This window comes from Oryctolagus cuniculus, chromosome 10, assembly GCF_964237555.1.
Source record: "Oryctolagus cuniculus chromosome 10, mOryCun1.1, whole genome shotgun sequence".
NCBI classification, from domain to species: domain Eukaryota; kingdom Metazoa; phylum Chordata; class Mammalia; order Lagomorpha; family Leporidae; genus Oryctolagus; species Oryctolagus cuniculus.
Window position 1 is genome coordinate 12,148,823 of NC_091441.1, and position 17,915 is coordinate 12,166,737.

A 17,915-nucleotide genomic window follows, 5' to 3' on the forward strand; every position below is an offset into this window, starting at 1 on the left:
TAAACATTAACACTTATGGAGTAAGCATAATTGCATGTTTTGAAAGGTAACAAAGCCTAATGCATGCAATTGATATTTTCTTTATGCAGAAACCATAACTATTTAGTGTGATTTTTTGTAAATTTTTGTATTAAAATCATTTCAAAGGAGTTGTAAAATCTACTTGACTAAGTTTACCGTTTTCTGAATTGCAAAAGTGAATGGTGCTTCTAAGTACAATATTGTTAACATTCAACTTAAAATTTTTCAGAAAGAATTGGTAAAATAATGAATAATCAATTAAGTAAAGACTGTATTATCAGAGCACAAATTGTGAAATAGGCATGCCAAAGATAGTAAATTCTTGACTTAGCCATGAGGAAACCCAGAGCCAGTTTCTACTTCCTAAGACCCGAGCAGGGAACAGGAGTGGTTGCAACAAGGGGAAGCAACACTTAGCCACCTTTGCACTGCAGAATGAGGAAAGGACAGAGATGAAGGGAAAGAGAGTCTTTGTTTCATGAGACTTTTCAGCTGGTAAGAGTGGGGCACAACAAAGCATGGGAAGCATGCAATTTAGAAAATACTTGTTTAAGACATAGAAAGCCCCTCAATACCAAAACTAAAGACAAAGTTTTGCCCAGGATAACAGAGTTGGTGCAGTTCAGCTTATTTTAAGATTCCCTGTCCCCCAAACTGTATATTTTGTCACTTTCAACTCAAAAAAGAAAAAAAAAATCTCAAACTGAAGTTCACTCTCTGTCACTCTTACCTCTGTAGTACACAGTAGTGTGACTAAAATTTTTCGTTTGACCAGTAACAGTTTCATATATTTATAGTTTACCTTATGATGTTTATTGTCAAATGAGTAAACCAAGTTAGTACACGCATTGCTCACAAATTGTTTTTGAGAAGAGAACACTTAAAATCTACTCTCAGCAGTTTTCAAATGTAAAATACTTCGGCCTGAACTGTGACCAACATGATGTACAAGATCTTTTGAACTTAATCCTCTTGTCCAACTGAAATTATTTGTCCTTTACCCTCACTACACTTGTGTCTGTGATGGTTGTTGCTACCTGCATGAATAGTATAAAGTAGCTGTAACCCAGGAAGCCTAGTGGATGTTTTCACCATAAAGGAGACTGCAACTGCACCTTCTCCAAGGAGACGGAAAGCTAACATTAGTGAGAAGGACTGGCCTTGATATTTGTATTCAGCCTCAAAGTAGCCTTAGAGGTCTACTTAACACGAAGATGTGGTTACACTAGTATTAAGCTTATTAATTCATTTTTATTGAAATTCCTCCTTTTAATTACTGTGATTTTTGTCCCTTGGGTAGGCTCATACTGACACATAGACTTCTCATATTTCCTGCACTAGAACTGTTTAATACCCCTCTCCAGGATTCAATGACCCTTTAGTGGGCGGATGGAATGGTCAGTACTTAAGATTGGGGTACTTGTTCAAGAAAATTCTACTCTACCTCTCTCTCTGTCCTGGTCTGGGAACTGATGTTAAATAATTTTTTTGTCTAAATATGTAATAGAGACATGAAACCTAGGACTCCATAAGTGTGGTAAAATTCATATTAAAAGTATTAAATATAAATATTTATACATTAAAGGTTATCATACATTTAAAGAAAATTAAAAAAGCAAGTCCTATGAAATGTAAGTATTTGCAAGCAGCATAAAATGTGGAAACTTTGCTTATGAATAACTATGTTCACATACCCCATAACCTTTTGGTAGGTCAGCAAATTTTAATTAAAAATAAAACACAACAAAAATAGTTATTTGAAAAAGCAAGAAAGTGATTTTTTAACTTTTATTTAGTAAATATAAATTTCCAAAGACAGTTTATGGATTACAATGGCTTTCCCCCCATAACTTCCCTCCCACTCACACCCCTTCCACTCCCTCTCCCATTCTAGTCACATCAAGATTCATCTTCATTCATCTATATATACAGAAGATCGATTTAGTATATATTAAGTAAAGATTTCATCAGTTTGCACCCACACAGAACATAAAGTGTAAAATATTGTTTCAGTACTAGTTATAGCATTACTTCACATTGGACAACACATTAAGGATAGATCCCACATGAGGAGTAAGTACACAGTGACTCCTGTTGCTGACTTAACAATTTGACACTCTTGTTTATGGCGTCAGTACTTTCCCTAGGCTCTAGTCATGAGTGGCCAAGGCTATGGAAGCCTTTTGAGTTCGCCGATTTCGATCTTATTCCGACAGGGTCATAGTCAAAGTGGAAGTTCTCTCCTCCCTTCAGAGAAAGGAATGGAAAGACAAGATACTTTGGCAAAGAAAAAAAAAAAAAAACCTTAATGAAAGATCTCTGCGAGTGAGATCCCAGTGGAAAGAACGGGGCCATCAAAGAAGGAGGTACCTTTCTCTGATGGAAGTATTTTGTCATCGATATACAAGTGGACTTGCTGGTTGATAAGAACTCATCTTGCTTAAAAGTTGGTTCACTGGCAGTAATGTGGTGAGTGAATGTCCACAAACACTGTGGGTGACTGTGTCAATTAAGAAATATCCATACAGTATATAACTACCACTAATGAAATATTATTTATCAAAATGAATGTTTCCCCCAGGATACATGTGTACCATTGAATTCTTTCAAAATTATTTTCAATAATATGCATAAATGGAAATGAACAAATGTTTCATTTTTTAATCAAATCCAGAAATGACTTATAATTATGCTCTGCAAAGAGGATTTCATTTCAGAGTGAATAGTATGTGTGATAGTACTTGTAGCCTAGGTGTCTAGGAGCATATGCCATCAGGATCTGTGCAAGTGCCTTCTGTGGACACAGTGAGGAAATCACCTGATGCCTTCCTCAAAACTCAACACCATTGTTATGCAATACATGAATGTACGTTGTTAAAGTGTAATTTTAATATTAGTACTCTAGAAGCTGAATATTTTAATAAATTTATTAGCAAGATTTCTTTGATAATTTATTCATAAAGACTACAATAAAGTATATAAAATGTGTATAAATATAATTCGAACATACAGATTATTTTAGTAAATTTAGGAATTCTAACCCAAGTAATGGATGCTTTGGAACACCATTTACCTAATAAGACACCTTAAAACTCATGAAAAGAAAGCAGCCTTTCAAATTGGTTCCCAAATTAATAGAGCAACCAGATTAATGAGTCTTGAAGGAACACAATTTGAAGCAATTAGTTTCCATAACAATGAGTAAATCATCCTACAAAAACAACATTTTCCCTTATTGCTTTCAGCATCAAGATTAGCCACTTTTTAAAAAGTATATTCAGAAGCAATTGAGACAATAATAAAATTTGCTTTGTTTTTTTTTTTTTTGTTTTTTTTTTTTTTTAGTTCTAGATATGACTCTGCATATGAGGATTTATGAAACTCCCTGAGCTTTCTGGCTCATTTTTTATAATGTAAATCTCTGAATAGGTGGGGAGGGCAAACTAAAATATTTAGCAGCAATCTAAAATTTTATCAATGCATTTCAATGAAGGTATGAAGTTGTTTATTTTAAATAGAATTTCTTTATCTTCAAAGGTAATTAGGATTTCTTAAATTATGAATTTATTTTGAAATATTGGAGATTGCTTAAATGTGCTAGACTCTCAGAAAAAAATAAGAATAAAAACAAGCCATTTTCTTTGCAGCTAATTATCATTCTTGACTCTACAGAGAGTCAAAACAAAGGTTAGATTTTTAGTAGCTCAGCCTTCTCTACTTTGTTAAGTAGAATTATCAACCACACTTCCAATTTATTCCTGAACAATAGACAGCACTCAGCTTTCCAATGATAGCCAAGTGTGTCAGCTTGAATTTGATGAGTTTACTTCTTTCACTTTTGAGAAAAAAATAAACAGGATAACAATAATATTTTGCTCCCTTTATCTATTTGAAAGCCATGTTTTGATTTTGTTTTTAGTTGTGGTTTTGTCTTGTGTTTTAGAAAGACAAAGAATTCCAATGTACAGGATTGCAATGAACATTTGTTTTCTAGTGTTAATTTCCAGACATTTTTGTGGCTAATTAGTATTCTTGAATATTGTCTAAACATCACATGTGTAAGGATATTGGCTTTTAATTCATATGTTTCTTCCCATGTGGGAGTGAAACACCACAAACATCAGCAAACAAATAATATATTGAAAGATAGCAAGAGATCTATTAGCATTCATCCACACTACCCAAATAAGACAATGCTCTCCTAACTGTGCTGCATACCAGTCTCATCACTGCAGAAATAACAGTAGAGCTTCTGATCAAAGACCCATCTTTTGAGATTTTGCAAAGACTTCATACTATTAAATACGAAAAAGGGGTAAAAGAGGACTTTGCTAAAAGCAATTTTGTTAATATTAACAGTGAAAATCAGAGTCATGCCACACATCACAAACTCTTAGCATGATGCTCATTTCCTTCTGGAAGTTAATGAGCTGTCCAGGACCTGTGTGTCCTGTGCGTGGAAACAGTGCTGTCCGTGTACACTGCAGATGAGGAGGGAAGCTGCTTAAGGTATTTCATCAATTGCTTAAGGTAACCTTACAAAAATAAAACTAAGTTTTAAGAACTCAAATACAAACATATTACTGAGGATAGTGTTGCTGTTTTATTGCATGGATGTGTAATGGATACTGTGCTAGAGTTAAATACAGTATGATCAGTGGGTTAGGTGAATGAAGTGTTTAAGAATCTGACTACATTGTTTTTGCAATTCCTGTAAATCTGTAATCATTTAGAGATCCAAGATGAAATCACCAAGCTAGAATGAGGGAAAATAAAGTGCAAAAACAGTGATGTAAAGAAAACCAAGAGGCAACTAAAACAGTAATAATTAGCATTATTTAGAATACATAATAGAAATGCTTCTAAGAAATATTTTAGTTCAAGAAATGTGAAAAAATTACAACTATCCTTAGGCTATATAAACTTTTTTCAGAGAATTCAAAATGAGTGAAAACTTCTCAAGTTACTTTAAGTAGCTTACAAAAATTACAAAATTACATACCTACACCCATAAACTTAAATACAAAACTTACTGGGGCCAGCGCTGTGGCTTACTTGGTTAATCCTCTGCCTGCGGTGCCGACATCCCGTATGGGCACCAGGTTCTAGTCCCATTTGCTCCTCTTCCAGTCCACCTCTCTGCTGTGGCCTGGGAGAGCAGTGGAGGATGGCCCAAGTGCTTGGGCCCTGCACCAGCATGGGAGACCAGGAGGAAGCACCTGGCTCCTGGCTTCGGATCGGTGCAGCGCCAGCCATAAGGGCCAATTGGGGGGTGAACCAACGGAAGGATGACCTTTCTCTCTGTCTCTCTCTCTGTTTGTAACTCTACCTGTCAAATAAAAAAATTATTAAGCATTTGGCTGAAAATTTAGTATGTAAACTAGTATTAATATAAATGTCTAGAGATATTAAAAGGTGACATCCAAAAAGAAACATTATCCTTAGAAAGATAACAGAACTTAGTGTTTTAAATCTATTAATATTATATCAATTGTCAAAGAAACAAAGTTGAACACACAAACATTAAATGTGATGCTAAAAACTCTGCTGAGAAAGTTAAGCCAATATTCTAGGCTACAAAAAAATAAGTCAAAATGCACACATAGTAAATATAAGAATAAAATGTATACTAGTGCTCAAACCAGTCCTAAAATCTTGTGATACTGACATTTGTATGTTAGTAGAATTTAAAATATATAGTAATGCAAAGTAAGTCTTTAGACTATTAATTGTATCATAGTATCCATACCAAAATCTAAAAAAAAATCATCTGAGTTACAGATAAAGTTATAAAACTTAGAAAGGTGTTTGAGGGACCAGTGCTGTGGCACAAGGGGTTAACACCCTGGCCTGAAGCGCCAGCATCCCAAATGGGCTCTGGTTCCAGACTCAGCTGCTCCACCTCTAATCCAGCTCTCTGCTATGGCCTGGGAAAGCTGTAGAAGATGGCCCAAGCCCTTGGGCCCCTGCAGCCCCATGGGAGACCTGGAAGAAGTTTCTGACTCCTGGCTTCAGATCAGCGCAGCTCCGGCTGTTGCAGCAAATTGGGGCGTGAACCATCAGATGGAAGACCTCTTTCTTGCCTTGCCTCTCTCTGTGTAACTCTGACTTTCAAATAAATAAATAAATCTTTAAAAAAAAAAAGCTTTTTGAAATGATTGTCTACCATAATACTACTAAATGAATATTGAATTTTAGTTTATCTAACTGGTGTATTTAATGTACAAAATATAAGCAAATAGAATTAATTTTAATGTTACTTGTTTGAAAAAATGAATATAAAATATTATCTTGTTTATTATCATAGATGAGGACATTTTATTTAGTTTTCCATTCTATGAAGATGATGGTTGAATCACGTCTCACAGATTCAAACAGGACAAATGACAGGTTAAAGAGTATTCTGTATCTATCATCGTTAAATTAATAATACTTTCATTTTATAAAATGAAAATGACAAAATGGTCACAGTCCACATTGACACAAACACTTCCTCAATGGCCTATAAACTTAAGCAGATATATTTTTTTCATAATGTGTAGAGACTGTGGTGAAGACAAAAGGAGGCAAATTTTCAGTGTTTTGCAAATATTAGTATAACAAATGTGCTGATATTAGAGTAATTTGTCTTCTGTACTTAGTATTAATAATATCATTTTTCAAATCAGTGATTCTCATTACCTTGACTATAAATAGCATAGTATCTTTTCCTGAAGTAAATTAAATATTGGTGATTTTTTTATTCTTTTATATGAAGTCTGTCTAATGCAAAGAAATATAATTCTTCTTATAATAATATAAAAATGTTTTTCTCTTCTCTAAATTTCAATGAGAACACATCATCAACCATGATATTCTACTCATTTTCCTTCTCCACTTTTGCCTGTCTTTTTCTGTTTTCCATAGCTCCTTCTTTTCTTCTATCATGTACCTGTAACTCCTCAAGTCCAGTAAATGGCCAAATGACTTCCAGATGCATGTGTCTGCTCACTCTGCCTCTTAGGTTTCAAACTTGTCTGTCCAACTTACTAGAAAAAAGTATACTCAGAGAATCTATGGTTACAGGAAACCTACCCGCAAGCTTGTACCTTCCCAGTATCTTTAGCAAAAATGCAATTCACCAAGTTGTGGAAAAAAGACATGTGGACATCATGCCTAATCCATTCTTTCCTTCATTCTCCATATGTGATCAGTTGTGAAGTTCCATCTATCCCACCTCCTAAATATACGTTCAGTACTTCCATTTCTCTAGATGTTCACTCTTTTGACCTGCCAGGAACCAAGTAGCTCTTCTGAAGTGTATTTTCTTAATTACACAGAGGGACATTCCCATAAGATCAAGCTCTGCTTCATTGCAATCTCCCAAACACATGCACAATATAGTGCTCCTTGAAAAAAATTATATTCACAAGGTAACATGTAGGCATGTAGACAGTCTCTACAGATTTTAGTGGTAGCGAAAGGACCAGAAAAAGTTATGTCCCTCTAGGAAATAGTGAAAAAATATGGCTTCACCGACATAGCATGGAGTTCAGTGTACCATGCTTCTGAACGGGAACAAGATTTTAGACTACCATTAATTTCTCATCATTTGTGTCCTATCATGCTAACCAAAGGAGATAATAAGGTAATCTAGATTTTCTTTTTGTTTCTAATTCTATAATTTTCACTTTGGCTTTTTGAATAGATGTTCAACAAACTTCTTTACTGATAATACTTTCCAGACAATGGGAAATAATTTTTATCTTTAGCCTTAAGAAAGGTACAAAACACTCAGATAAATAAGGAACTTCAATGATAATTTACAAATTCCTTCTATATGTTCATTTATTGTAACTCTGCATTTTGTTTCTCATTTTATACTAAAAATCATTTTCTATTCAACACATTTCCAGAAATTGATTTTTGTATAATTAATGCTGAATATATGTATATTGACTTAAGAATTTCACCCTTCACTTTATAGTTTATAATAATACTTAACAATTTATTCTTTGACTAATTCTGGAATTGGATTTAATTGTCAGTTGCACTGAAGAGAAGTAAATAGAATCTAATTTATTGCTTGCTCCATACCAGAATGCACAACTGTGACTTCTTAGACAAGCTGTCAAAAGATTTCATGTTAATAATACCCATACCTCTGGTTTGCAAGAGTTAGCATTGTATTTATTTTGTGTCAGGAAAATTAATCTAGCAATGACATTTTAGTAAATTGGCCCTGGTGTGCCTTTTTTTCCTGGGGAAATATATCATACAGAGTGATTGATATCAGGAAAATTACCTTTATTTCCACAATCATCTTTAAAGTCAAAAACTCTATGTAGTCACATAAAATAATTAACTTGAAATTTATGAAACTGCCAATATTTTACCACCTTTAACCTTCAAAATATGAATTCCATTAATTTTTAGCTAATATGTGACTTCTTCATCTTCACTGCTTTTGTGCATTATTTAATGGTCTGGATTCCATCTTCCCCTTTAATTCGCATATTTTTACTAAGGGGTTAGCTCCCTTGATAAATTCCTAGCCTACAATATATTCTATTCCATACCAAAAACCCAGGTTATTTTTGATCTATTCTATTGCAATTATTTTGCTGATTTCTCTTTATGTCTCTATCTTTTCTGAGACTTTTTTGGTGCTTATTTATTCCAGATATTTTAGAGTAAGTGTGTGTGTGTGTGTGTGTGTGTGTGTGAGAGAGAGAGAGAGAGAGAGAGAGAGAGAGAGACCTTCAAGAACAGGAATAGGACAGGGCAGAAGCCAGGCCCACAGGCCCCACATGTATACCCCATATTCCACAGCAGCTGTGCCTCAGCGTGCAACCTAATTTAACCGAGCCAGTTCACTCCTGATACTTACCTTACTTGAGAAAGAATATAAATATTTATAAAATGGAGAGTAGAATGCATCGTAACATATCCCTGTGAAGATTGGCTAAGTTAATTGGCAGAGCACTGCCTGACACATAGATAAGTTCCTATTAACGGGTGGTTCATTTTAGATATGCCAGACTGGCACACTATATTTCCATCATACATTTTGCTTTCCGATATATAGGAAATAGAATGAGTTGTGTCAGATATAAATTGGATAAAATTCTATCCAGAGACCAAAGAGAATATTAAAAATTTGAGTTCACAGAATTTGTCATAATTTGAAATCATTCTCATTACCTCTTTGTCCAATCTTTCAAGTCATGACTTTCATCTGTGTATTTATTTTTAATTTCTTATTTGTCTTTGATCCAATAAATGTAGACAGTCTGCAATATGCCTCAGGTAAGTTGTAGATATAACTTAGAAATCTAACCATGCAACAAATTCAAAATTTTCTTAGAATTTATTTGAAAACTAAAGCAAAAATGCTTTTGGTATTAAAAGAAATAAATGTCACTAAACTAGATGATGGGCACCTTAATATTGGCCATCTTTTAGAGATTAAAAGAGTACATGTTCAATGTTAATTCAATGGAATTAATGATAACCAATCTATTACTACACTTATTGTGCCGGTGTTTTCCTGTGTGTAGAGTGCAATAAACCATATATTTCAGCAAGCATGACTTAAAAAGAAAAAATAAATTGATGGAAGGTTTGTCAAGGAGACAGTGTTGAAAGTTTTACCTATATGTATGTAGAGGATATTCTAAGTAGCTACAAGTGTACAAAGCCAGTGTCTCTCCAGTCCTCTTAATGCTTCATACATAAAAAGGAGACATTTTTAACATTTAGTCAGAGGTTCATGCTCCGTAAAGAACATTAGGCAGTAAAATACAATTGTTGCTAATCTTACTCCAACAAATATACCTATAATAAGATCATTAACAAGTGCAATGGCCTATGAATAAAAGAGTGTTTTCATGAAGAATGTATATGAAAGCCATGTATTCATTTTGCATCATGCTATTTGATAAGGTACACAGTCCTAGAAGGAAAGTGTAACAGATCAGGTAATACCTACATTTTTAAAACGGAAAACTTCATAGTGTCAAAACCAGAGTTAGGAATATCAGACTTCCTAGCCCTGTGATTCACCCAGCCGGTATTAACGCGTATGGTTTTCTGAATTAAAAGAATTACTTTCATATGATACAATCACATTGTTATTAGCATGGATGAAATGAAAATTTCCCTCATTAGATTATCTGATCAACACTAGATGATTATGATTTAATTATAGATGTGTTGTAGAGAAAGTAAATCTATGTAGAGGAATAAAGTATAAATTGGAGAAATACCTGCTCTTTGAAGTATAACATTAAAAAATTGGGTCTGTCAGCTTGCAAAGGATGATAGCTTTGAGTGACACATTGCTAAAAATACTTTTGTTCTAGAAGATTTAAACGTTAACTTGTATAATCAATTTACTTTAATTTCCAGGATTAATTACAATCTCACAATATGATTGTGGCAGCATATCTCTTTTGACAATAATGAATTAAATGACTGACACATTAATGTCTTCAAATAAAAGAATTAATTGAGGATGGATTTATTCTTATCTGCATGACTTCATTGTTTTATGATCTGAGATATAGAGAGGGGCTTATTGGATATGTAAGATATTCCTATCATCTTTATAGGTCAAAGGAAATTATGTACATTTTTCTCAGATTTAGATGCATTATTTTACCATAGCAATTTAAAAACTCATTACATTAGCAAATACATTTAAACCAAATAACTACCACATTTTTCATCTCATTACAAGCAAAAAAAATTAGCAAATCATGATGTCTTGAATTCAGATGAAGAAGCAGGAGGAAGAAGGAAGGAAGAGGAAAACGTGGGCAGAGCGAGTAAGGAAGCATATAGATAGCAGACATGCTTTGAAAATTTAGCTTATGAAGTTCACTGGATCCATTAATGTGATTTTATTTATTATGTAATATGATGCTACAGTTCTGAAAGGGGGACTAAAACATCTTAACCTGATTAACCAATTGTCAGATATTCTTAGCAATGTCCCTAGTGACTTTGGTAAAGAGATGTTAATATAAGGTAAAAATAAAAATAACAGTGATTATTTGCTAAATACAAAAAGAGATGAGAAAATCCATCCTTATTATTTTCCTAGGTAATTCAGACTATCAGTGCAATGGATAGAGATGAATCTGTAGAAGACCACCATTTCTACTTTAATCTCTCTATGGAAGACAAAAACAACTCAAATTTTATCATCATAGACAATCAAGGTAAAAGCACTCATTTGCAATTGTTGGTAATGGCATTATCCATTCTTTGTGAATTACATTTGATTTCAATGAAATTTACTGCACTAACTTTTATGTTGTTCTTGCAACGTGATAATGCTGAGAACTGTAGCAAAGCAATAACCATGAAAATGGAAAGTAAAACTCAAAGTCAAGTTTTAAAAATATTGGCTCTATGTTCTTGTAAAATCCAAATGATTCTACAAATATTAATGCAGCTCTGACCCCATTGCTTCTTTCGTGTTAAAATCATCTATCTCAAACTTCAATTCACATCTGTGGAAAATGATAAAAATCTTTTTTAAGAATTCATTTTATTTATTTGAATGGTACAGTTACAGAGATAGAAGGGCACACACACACACACACACACACAGATCTTCCAATCATTGGTTCACTTCCCAAATGGCTGCAAGGGCTGGGGGCTGGGCCAAGCTGAAGCCAGGAGCCAGGAGCTTCTTCTGGATCTCCCATGTGGGTACAGGGTCCCAGGCACTCGGACCATCTTCCACTGCTTTCCCAGGCCCATTAGCAGAGAGCTGGAATGGAAGTGGAGCAGCTAAGACTTGAAGCAGCGCCCATATGCAATGCTGGTGCTGCGTGTAGCAGCTTTACCTGCTTAGCCACAACACTGGTCCCAGTGATACAATCTTAACCTTAATTCAGACCTGTGTTAGCTTGATTGATTAAAATATATTTGTAGTATTAATTAGTAACTGCAAATATATGAATTTGTCTAAGAATGTTTTCTTCCTTAAATGGAAAAATATTTTGTCTATTTAAATATTAGTGTTCTAGTGGGTTCATAGGTGGAAGATTAGGTGGAAGATTCTTTGTAAAAGAGGATTAATTTTATACAAATTTCTGTTTTTTTCATTTATTTTAATAAGATTTTTAAGGCAGAATTACAGAGAGAGAGGAGGAGGAGGAGAAAGAGGGGGTAGAAAGAGAGGGAGAGATCTTCCATCAGCTGGCTCACTCTCCAGATGGCCAGCACTAGGCTAGGCAGAAGTCAGAAGCCAGGCGCTCTATCTGGGTGTCCTACATGGGTGGCAGAGGCCCAAACGCTTGAGGCCCATCTTCATCTGCTTTTCCCAGGCCGTTGACAGGGAGCTGGATTGGAAGTGGAGCAGCCAGGACTCAAACCGGCATCTTTGTGGGATGCCAGTGTTGCGGGGTGATGGCTTTGCCTGCGACTCCACAGCACTAGCCCCAAATTCAGTAAGAGATTTTTTCCATAATATGGGTTTTTACCTCATTTTTTGTTTATACTACAAAAGGATGAATTACTCAAGCACCTATAAACAAAATTCTCACAGCTGCCTTTTAGTCTTTAATTTTTTTTCTTTTAAGATTTAGTTATTTATTTGAAAAGTGGCATTACAGAGAGGGAGAGGCAGAGAGAGAGACAGAGATCCTGTATATGCTGATTCACACTCCAAATAGCCACACTAGCCAGGACCATGCCAGACTGAAAAAGCAAACAGCTTCATCCAAGTCTCCCACGTGGATGTAGGGACACAAGCATTTGTGCTATGTTCCTCTGCATTGCCGGGTGCATCAGCAGGAAGCTGGATTAGAAGTGGAACAGCTGAGACTAAAACCAGTGCCAATATAGGATGCCAGCATGCAGGAAGATAGCTTCCTTCCTTCACAGTGAATATGAAGATTTCCTGGAGAGAACTTTTTGGGGAATAGTAAAGGCAAACACGTCTCTCTCTTTTTTGCCCTTGTCAAACTCTCAAAAAGTAACTCATAATAATATAGAAAACCCCACAGATCTAAGTTGTGGCTTGAGTTTTCTTATATTGATAAAAAATAGTTATTAAGGCAAATAAATATATTAGTATATAAAACATATGTTGTGGTTATAAGTAATTTAATAGAAAGCATATTGAAAAATGCAAAAGATCTCTCTGCTCTTAAATCTGTCTAGTAAATACAATCTCATGGGCTTTATTGATTTCCAGAGTATAATGGAGTCTTTAATATCATCTGGAAAAATTTAAAAAAAAAAGGTGTTTCAACAAGCTTTCAAAATTTACATTTTAATGCTATTATCTTCCAATGTTTTTCTTATGGCCTCAGAAAATATTTTGAGTGATGACAATCTAAAAGTAGCAAACAAAAAAGCAAAAAGTAAAGTAAAAAAAGAGTTATTACACTGAAAAGAGTTGCTTAAAGTATTCTGGTATCTAAGGAAGAACAATTTGATGTATATCAAAGTATATGTTGTTAATTTCCACCAATTTTTAAAATTCTATTTGTATATGAACGAATTAGTGTGTGTTAGTTGCAATGATTATCTAAATTTTTAAATAGGAAATGAGATCATAAAGTCAAAGGGAAATGAAACATCTTAATATGATTTTCTTTACTAAGTAAATTAATTATTTCTCTTATTAGAATTATTTGAGATTACATGCTATTATGATAATTTTGAAGATATAGTATTACTAGTGTTTTGAAAATAATGGTTCTCAAGTAAAAGAAAAACGTTGTCATGTGTAAATAGTCACATCATTGGCATAAATCGAATACTGGTGGTACCCAGAAAATATTTAAAAACTGTTTTCTATGTTCCACATATGAGTTTCTCATTTTGCCAGACATTTGGAAATGATTCAAGCAATTCTTCTATTTATACAATTAAGGTTTATGTGATGTGAGAAACAATAATTTGTGGGAGTTTGGCTCCATGATTCAGCTGCCACCTAGGATAGCCACATTCCATAATGGATGCCTGATCTATATTGGATGCCTGGCTCCTCCACTTCCTATCCAGCTTCCTGCAAATGCACATTATGGGGGCACCAGATGACAATAAAGTACAAGGGTCTCTGTCACCCACTGGGGAGACCTGGGCAGACTTCTGTGCCGGCATTTGTGGAGTGAAACAGAGAATGGAAGAAGTCATTGTGTCTGTCTCTGTCTTAAAAAAGAACAATTGGGGGGCGGTCTCTTAACTAATTATTTATTTATTTATCTTTATTTAATTTAAATACCTGTGCTGGTTATTTCTCCAGTTTTCCACAACAGCTGTGTTGGCTAGGCAGAAGCTAGGAGCTCCGAACTTAATCCAGGTCTCCCACTTGAGTGGCAGAGACCCAAGTACTTGAGCCAAGAGCTCCTGTTTCACTAGGCCAGCATTAGCAGGGAGCTGGATCAGAATTAGAGATCCAGGACTCAATAATGGACCCTGATATGGGACGCAAGTGTTCCAAGTGGTGAATTAGCTGCTGTGCCAAATATGCATCCCTGGATATATTGTTTATCTGAAATCTTTTTCTTTTATTTGAATTTGTCCTGTCATATTTCCATACTATTACCTCAAGTATTTATGACATGTGTATTTCTTTTATACTGTTGAAAAATTATGCACATGGATTTCTGTTTTAGACAATACAGCTGTAATTTTGACCAATAGAACTGGTTTTAGCCTTCAAGAAGAACCTGTCTTGTACATATCTATCTTAATTGCGGACAATGGAATCCCATCACTCACAAGTACAAACACCCTCACAGTGTATGTCTGTGATTGTGATGACGATGGAAACACTCAGTCCTGCAGTAACAAGGAACTTGCGCTTTCCTTGGGATTCATGATGGAAGTCATAATCGCTATTCTGATCTGCATTATGATAATATTTGGTGAGTAGTACTGAACTGACCATATGTTCATGTATTCAAAATCAAATGATAAAAGCAAGTATATGTGATAGTTATAGTGGTATCCTTTTCTTATATATGTGCTTAATTGAATAGCAATGTAACTTCCAAGGTTGGGTAAGAGTTAGCTGTCCTTGATACACACACGTAAACACAGACATGCATGCATATGAGCATATACACACACCTAAATATTTTCTTCAAAATAAGAGTGTTATGGGGCTGTTTTGCATATCAATTTTGTAAAAAAGGTGTTATGATTTATATGCCTGATAATTGGGAATTTCTGAAATTAATATGGTTTCACAGAGTTCAGGTTCTGAATTAATATTTCCTAGCTGTCTTTCTGGAGCTTTTACTTAATGCTTTTGTGTGTCAGTTCCCTTTTTCATCCTCAATAGGATATGGTAGGAATGAAATCAATCAATAAGCTGGAACATTTTAGAACAATTTCTGGCATACACTTTAGAGTCAATATTAACTCAGAAAATAATTATGCCACAGAATTTTGCCTGAATGAAGAGTATCATGAAACTGCTCTGTTGTTTGAAACTTTTAATCATCTGGATCGTTGGTTTCCAGGGTTGAAAAGCACATGCAGACTTGAACACCATCATCTACCTTGTTCAAGGTTATTATCTTAGAATTAAATTTTAAATTGTTCATCATAAGTACAGCTGACTGTATCAGCCTGACACTTTTCCTCTGAATCGTCAGCCAGATAGATCCTTAGGTTTCTCTTACATGGTTTTGTAAATTTCCACAAGAAATGCATTCTGTGTTTATCAGTCATAAAGTTAAAGCTCCGCCTTAAGCTTGTGGTTGTGAACCATCGCAGGCGGCGTCCTCACTAACACACTGCTGCGATCTCTTGCTCAGGGTTTGTGTTTTTGACCTTGGGCCTGACACAGCGGAAAGAGCAGCCTCCGTTTCCGGAGAAAGGTGACGGCTTCCGAGAAAACATTTTCAGCTACAACGATGAGGGGGGCGGGGAGGAAGACACAGAGGCCTTCGACATCGTGGAACTGAGGAGCAGCACCGTCAGGCGCCCACGCCGGTCCCTGCAGGCGGGCCCGGACAGCGCCAGCGCCGACCCCCGCAGCCTGTACCGCCGGCCCTTGCAGGCGGGCCCCGACAGCACCAGCGCCGACCCCCGCAGCCTGTACCGCCAGTCCCTGCAGGCGGGCCCGGACAGCGCCGTGTTCCGGAGGTTCATCCTGGAGAAGCTGGAGGAGGCGGACGCGGACCCCTGCGCGCCTCCCTTTGACGCCCTGCAGACCTACGCTTTCGAGGGCACCGGGTCGAGCGCCGGATCCCTCAGCTCCGTCGCTTCGGCCGGCTCCGAGCAGGAAGAAGACTATGACTACCTTGCGGACTTGGGCCCTCGCTTTCAACGATTAGCGTGCATGTTTGGTTCTGCAGTGCAGTCCCATAATTAGAGGTTTTCGCCGTCGAAATGTGGAAAGTGCTCGCGTGCTTTTGGGGAAGACGTAGTCTCTTGGTCAAGAGCGACGTGGCTCTCCACGAGAAGAAACTTAAATAAAGCCCAGGTTGAGCCGAATAGTTTTCTGATGTCCTTGCAGTAAATGGTCCATGTTATTTCAAGCCACTCTCCTGTTGTCACTAAACAACGGCCTTGCCTACAATGAGCTACTTGTGCATGGCTCAAATACCCATCTGGGACTTCCAGTGTCATCCAGTGACAGCCCATGACAGTGTGAACAGCAGATTTGAGAGAGGCAAAGATTTAGGCTTGCTTAAGATTATTTCAGTTATCCTTTTCATTTCCTTCTGACAAAGTAAGAATGAATTGTTCATATTTGTTAAGTTCCTGGTATTAGACATAAGTGTTGAAACCTAGGAGAATCTGGCTGATTGCATACGCATTTTATAACATGTACTCTATATGAAGAAGCAGGCTTTGGGATTCTATGGGTCATTCTAGCTTGATATTTTACAATCTTTGTGAAGATCTAAACTGTAATTTCAATTAAAATGTTTTCAGTTTTGGATAGATGCTTGGTATGTATTAATTAATCAGAGTTATACAAGTAAATCAGTGTCATTTTTTACACTATGCCTTTGTGTGTAAATGGGGCATGAAAATATAGTTAGAAATTTGCATAGATTATTATCACAGGCAGCCCAAGATACACTCTTACCATGGCAAATATGAGTCATGATTTATTCACTTTTGAATTCAGATGTTATGAAGCTAGAGACAAGTTTGAAAAATGTTAAGAAAGTTTAATCCCTACTAAAAATGATACAGATATGTGGAAGAGGTATTGGTTGCAAATGTGAATTACTATTCATCCTAAAGTTTATAATCAACTGCACCGATTCTTACCTTTTACAGAATAAAAGAATATACAATTCTTAGCATTTTGTATTCTGTTGAGAACTTAGGATATAACTGATCCTTCAGTGTCATTTTCTTTTATTGCTCCGTATGAAATTAGGTGCAGTAGTTACTTTTATTGTGGCATTATGAAGGAAGTAAATGTTAAGCTGTTGGACATAAAGCTTTATGGTAATATCAGATAATAAGACAATAAAACACTTTAATTTTAATTGACCTTTTAAGAATGATCCTTATTATTACACTCAAATCAAGGTATACTTCAAAATTTACAGTTTGAACAGAATGAAAATAGTGATACAATGTCCTTAAAATTGGTTTATATGATCATTTTTATTAATAGCATGTAAGACTGAGTTAAAGCAAATTGGCCATATTTGCCTAAATCAAATATTGAGAGTAATCTTGAGATGTGGAGAGAATAGTTGAATGATTACCATATATTTTCCTCTGTATGTGAAAACTTAACTTAGGAAAGAGTGAAATACTAAAAATTTATAGCAGCAAAATACAAATATATATGAGTTGAGAGAGATTCATATTTCCTTCATATTAAAATACAAATGGAAAGAATGAAGGTGTGGACATTTTCATGCATTATTCAATGAAGGATTTCTCCTAGTATTTAAGGTGTGCTATGT

At 35.5% G+C, this 17,915-nt stretch overlaps 1 protein-coding gene across 3 annotated transcripts in view; it reads left to right on the forward strand.

Annotated features, from left to right (window-relative positions):
* Positions 1-17,491, forward strand: part of CDH19 (cadherin 19) — an 86,873-nt gene extending 69,382 nt beyond the window's left edge. For all 3 annotated transcript variants that reach the window (XM_070049866.1, XM_070049867.1, XM_070049868.1), the window contains 3 exons: positions 11,108-11,225; positions 14,643-14,894; positions 15,792-17,491. In XM_070049866.1, the coding sequence (XP_069905967.1) occupies positions 11,108-11,225; positions 14,643-14,894; positions 15,792-16,351 (930 nt within the window). In that variant the 3' untranslated portion in view covers positions 16,352-17,491. The remainder of the gene's footprint in view (positions 1-11,107; positions 11,226-14,642; positions 14,895-15,791) is intronic.
* The last annotated feature ends 424 nt before the right edge of the window (positions 17,492-17,915 follow it).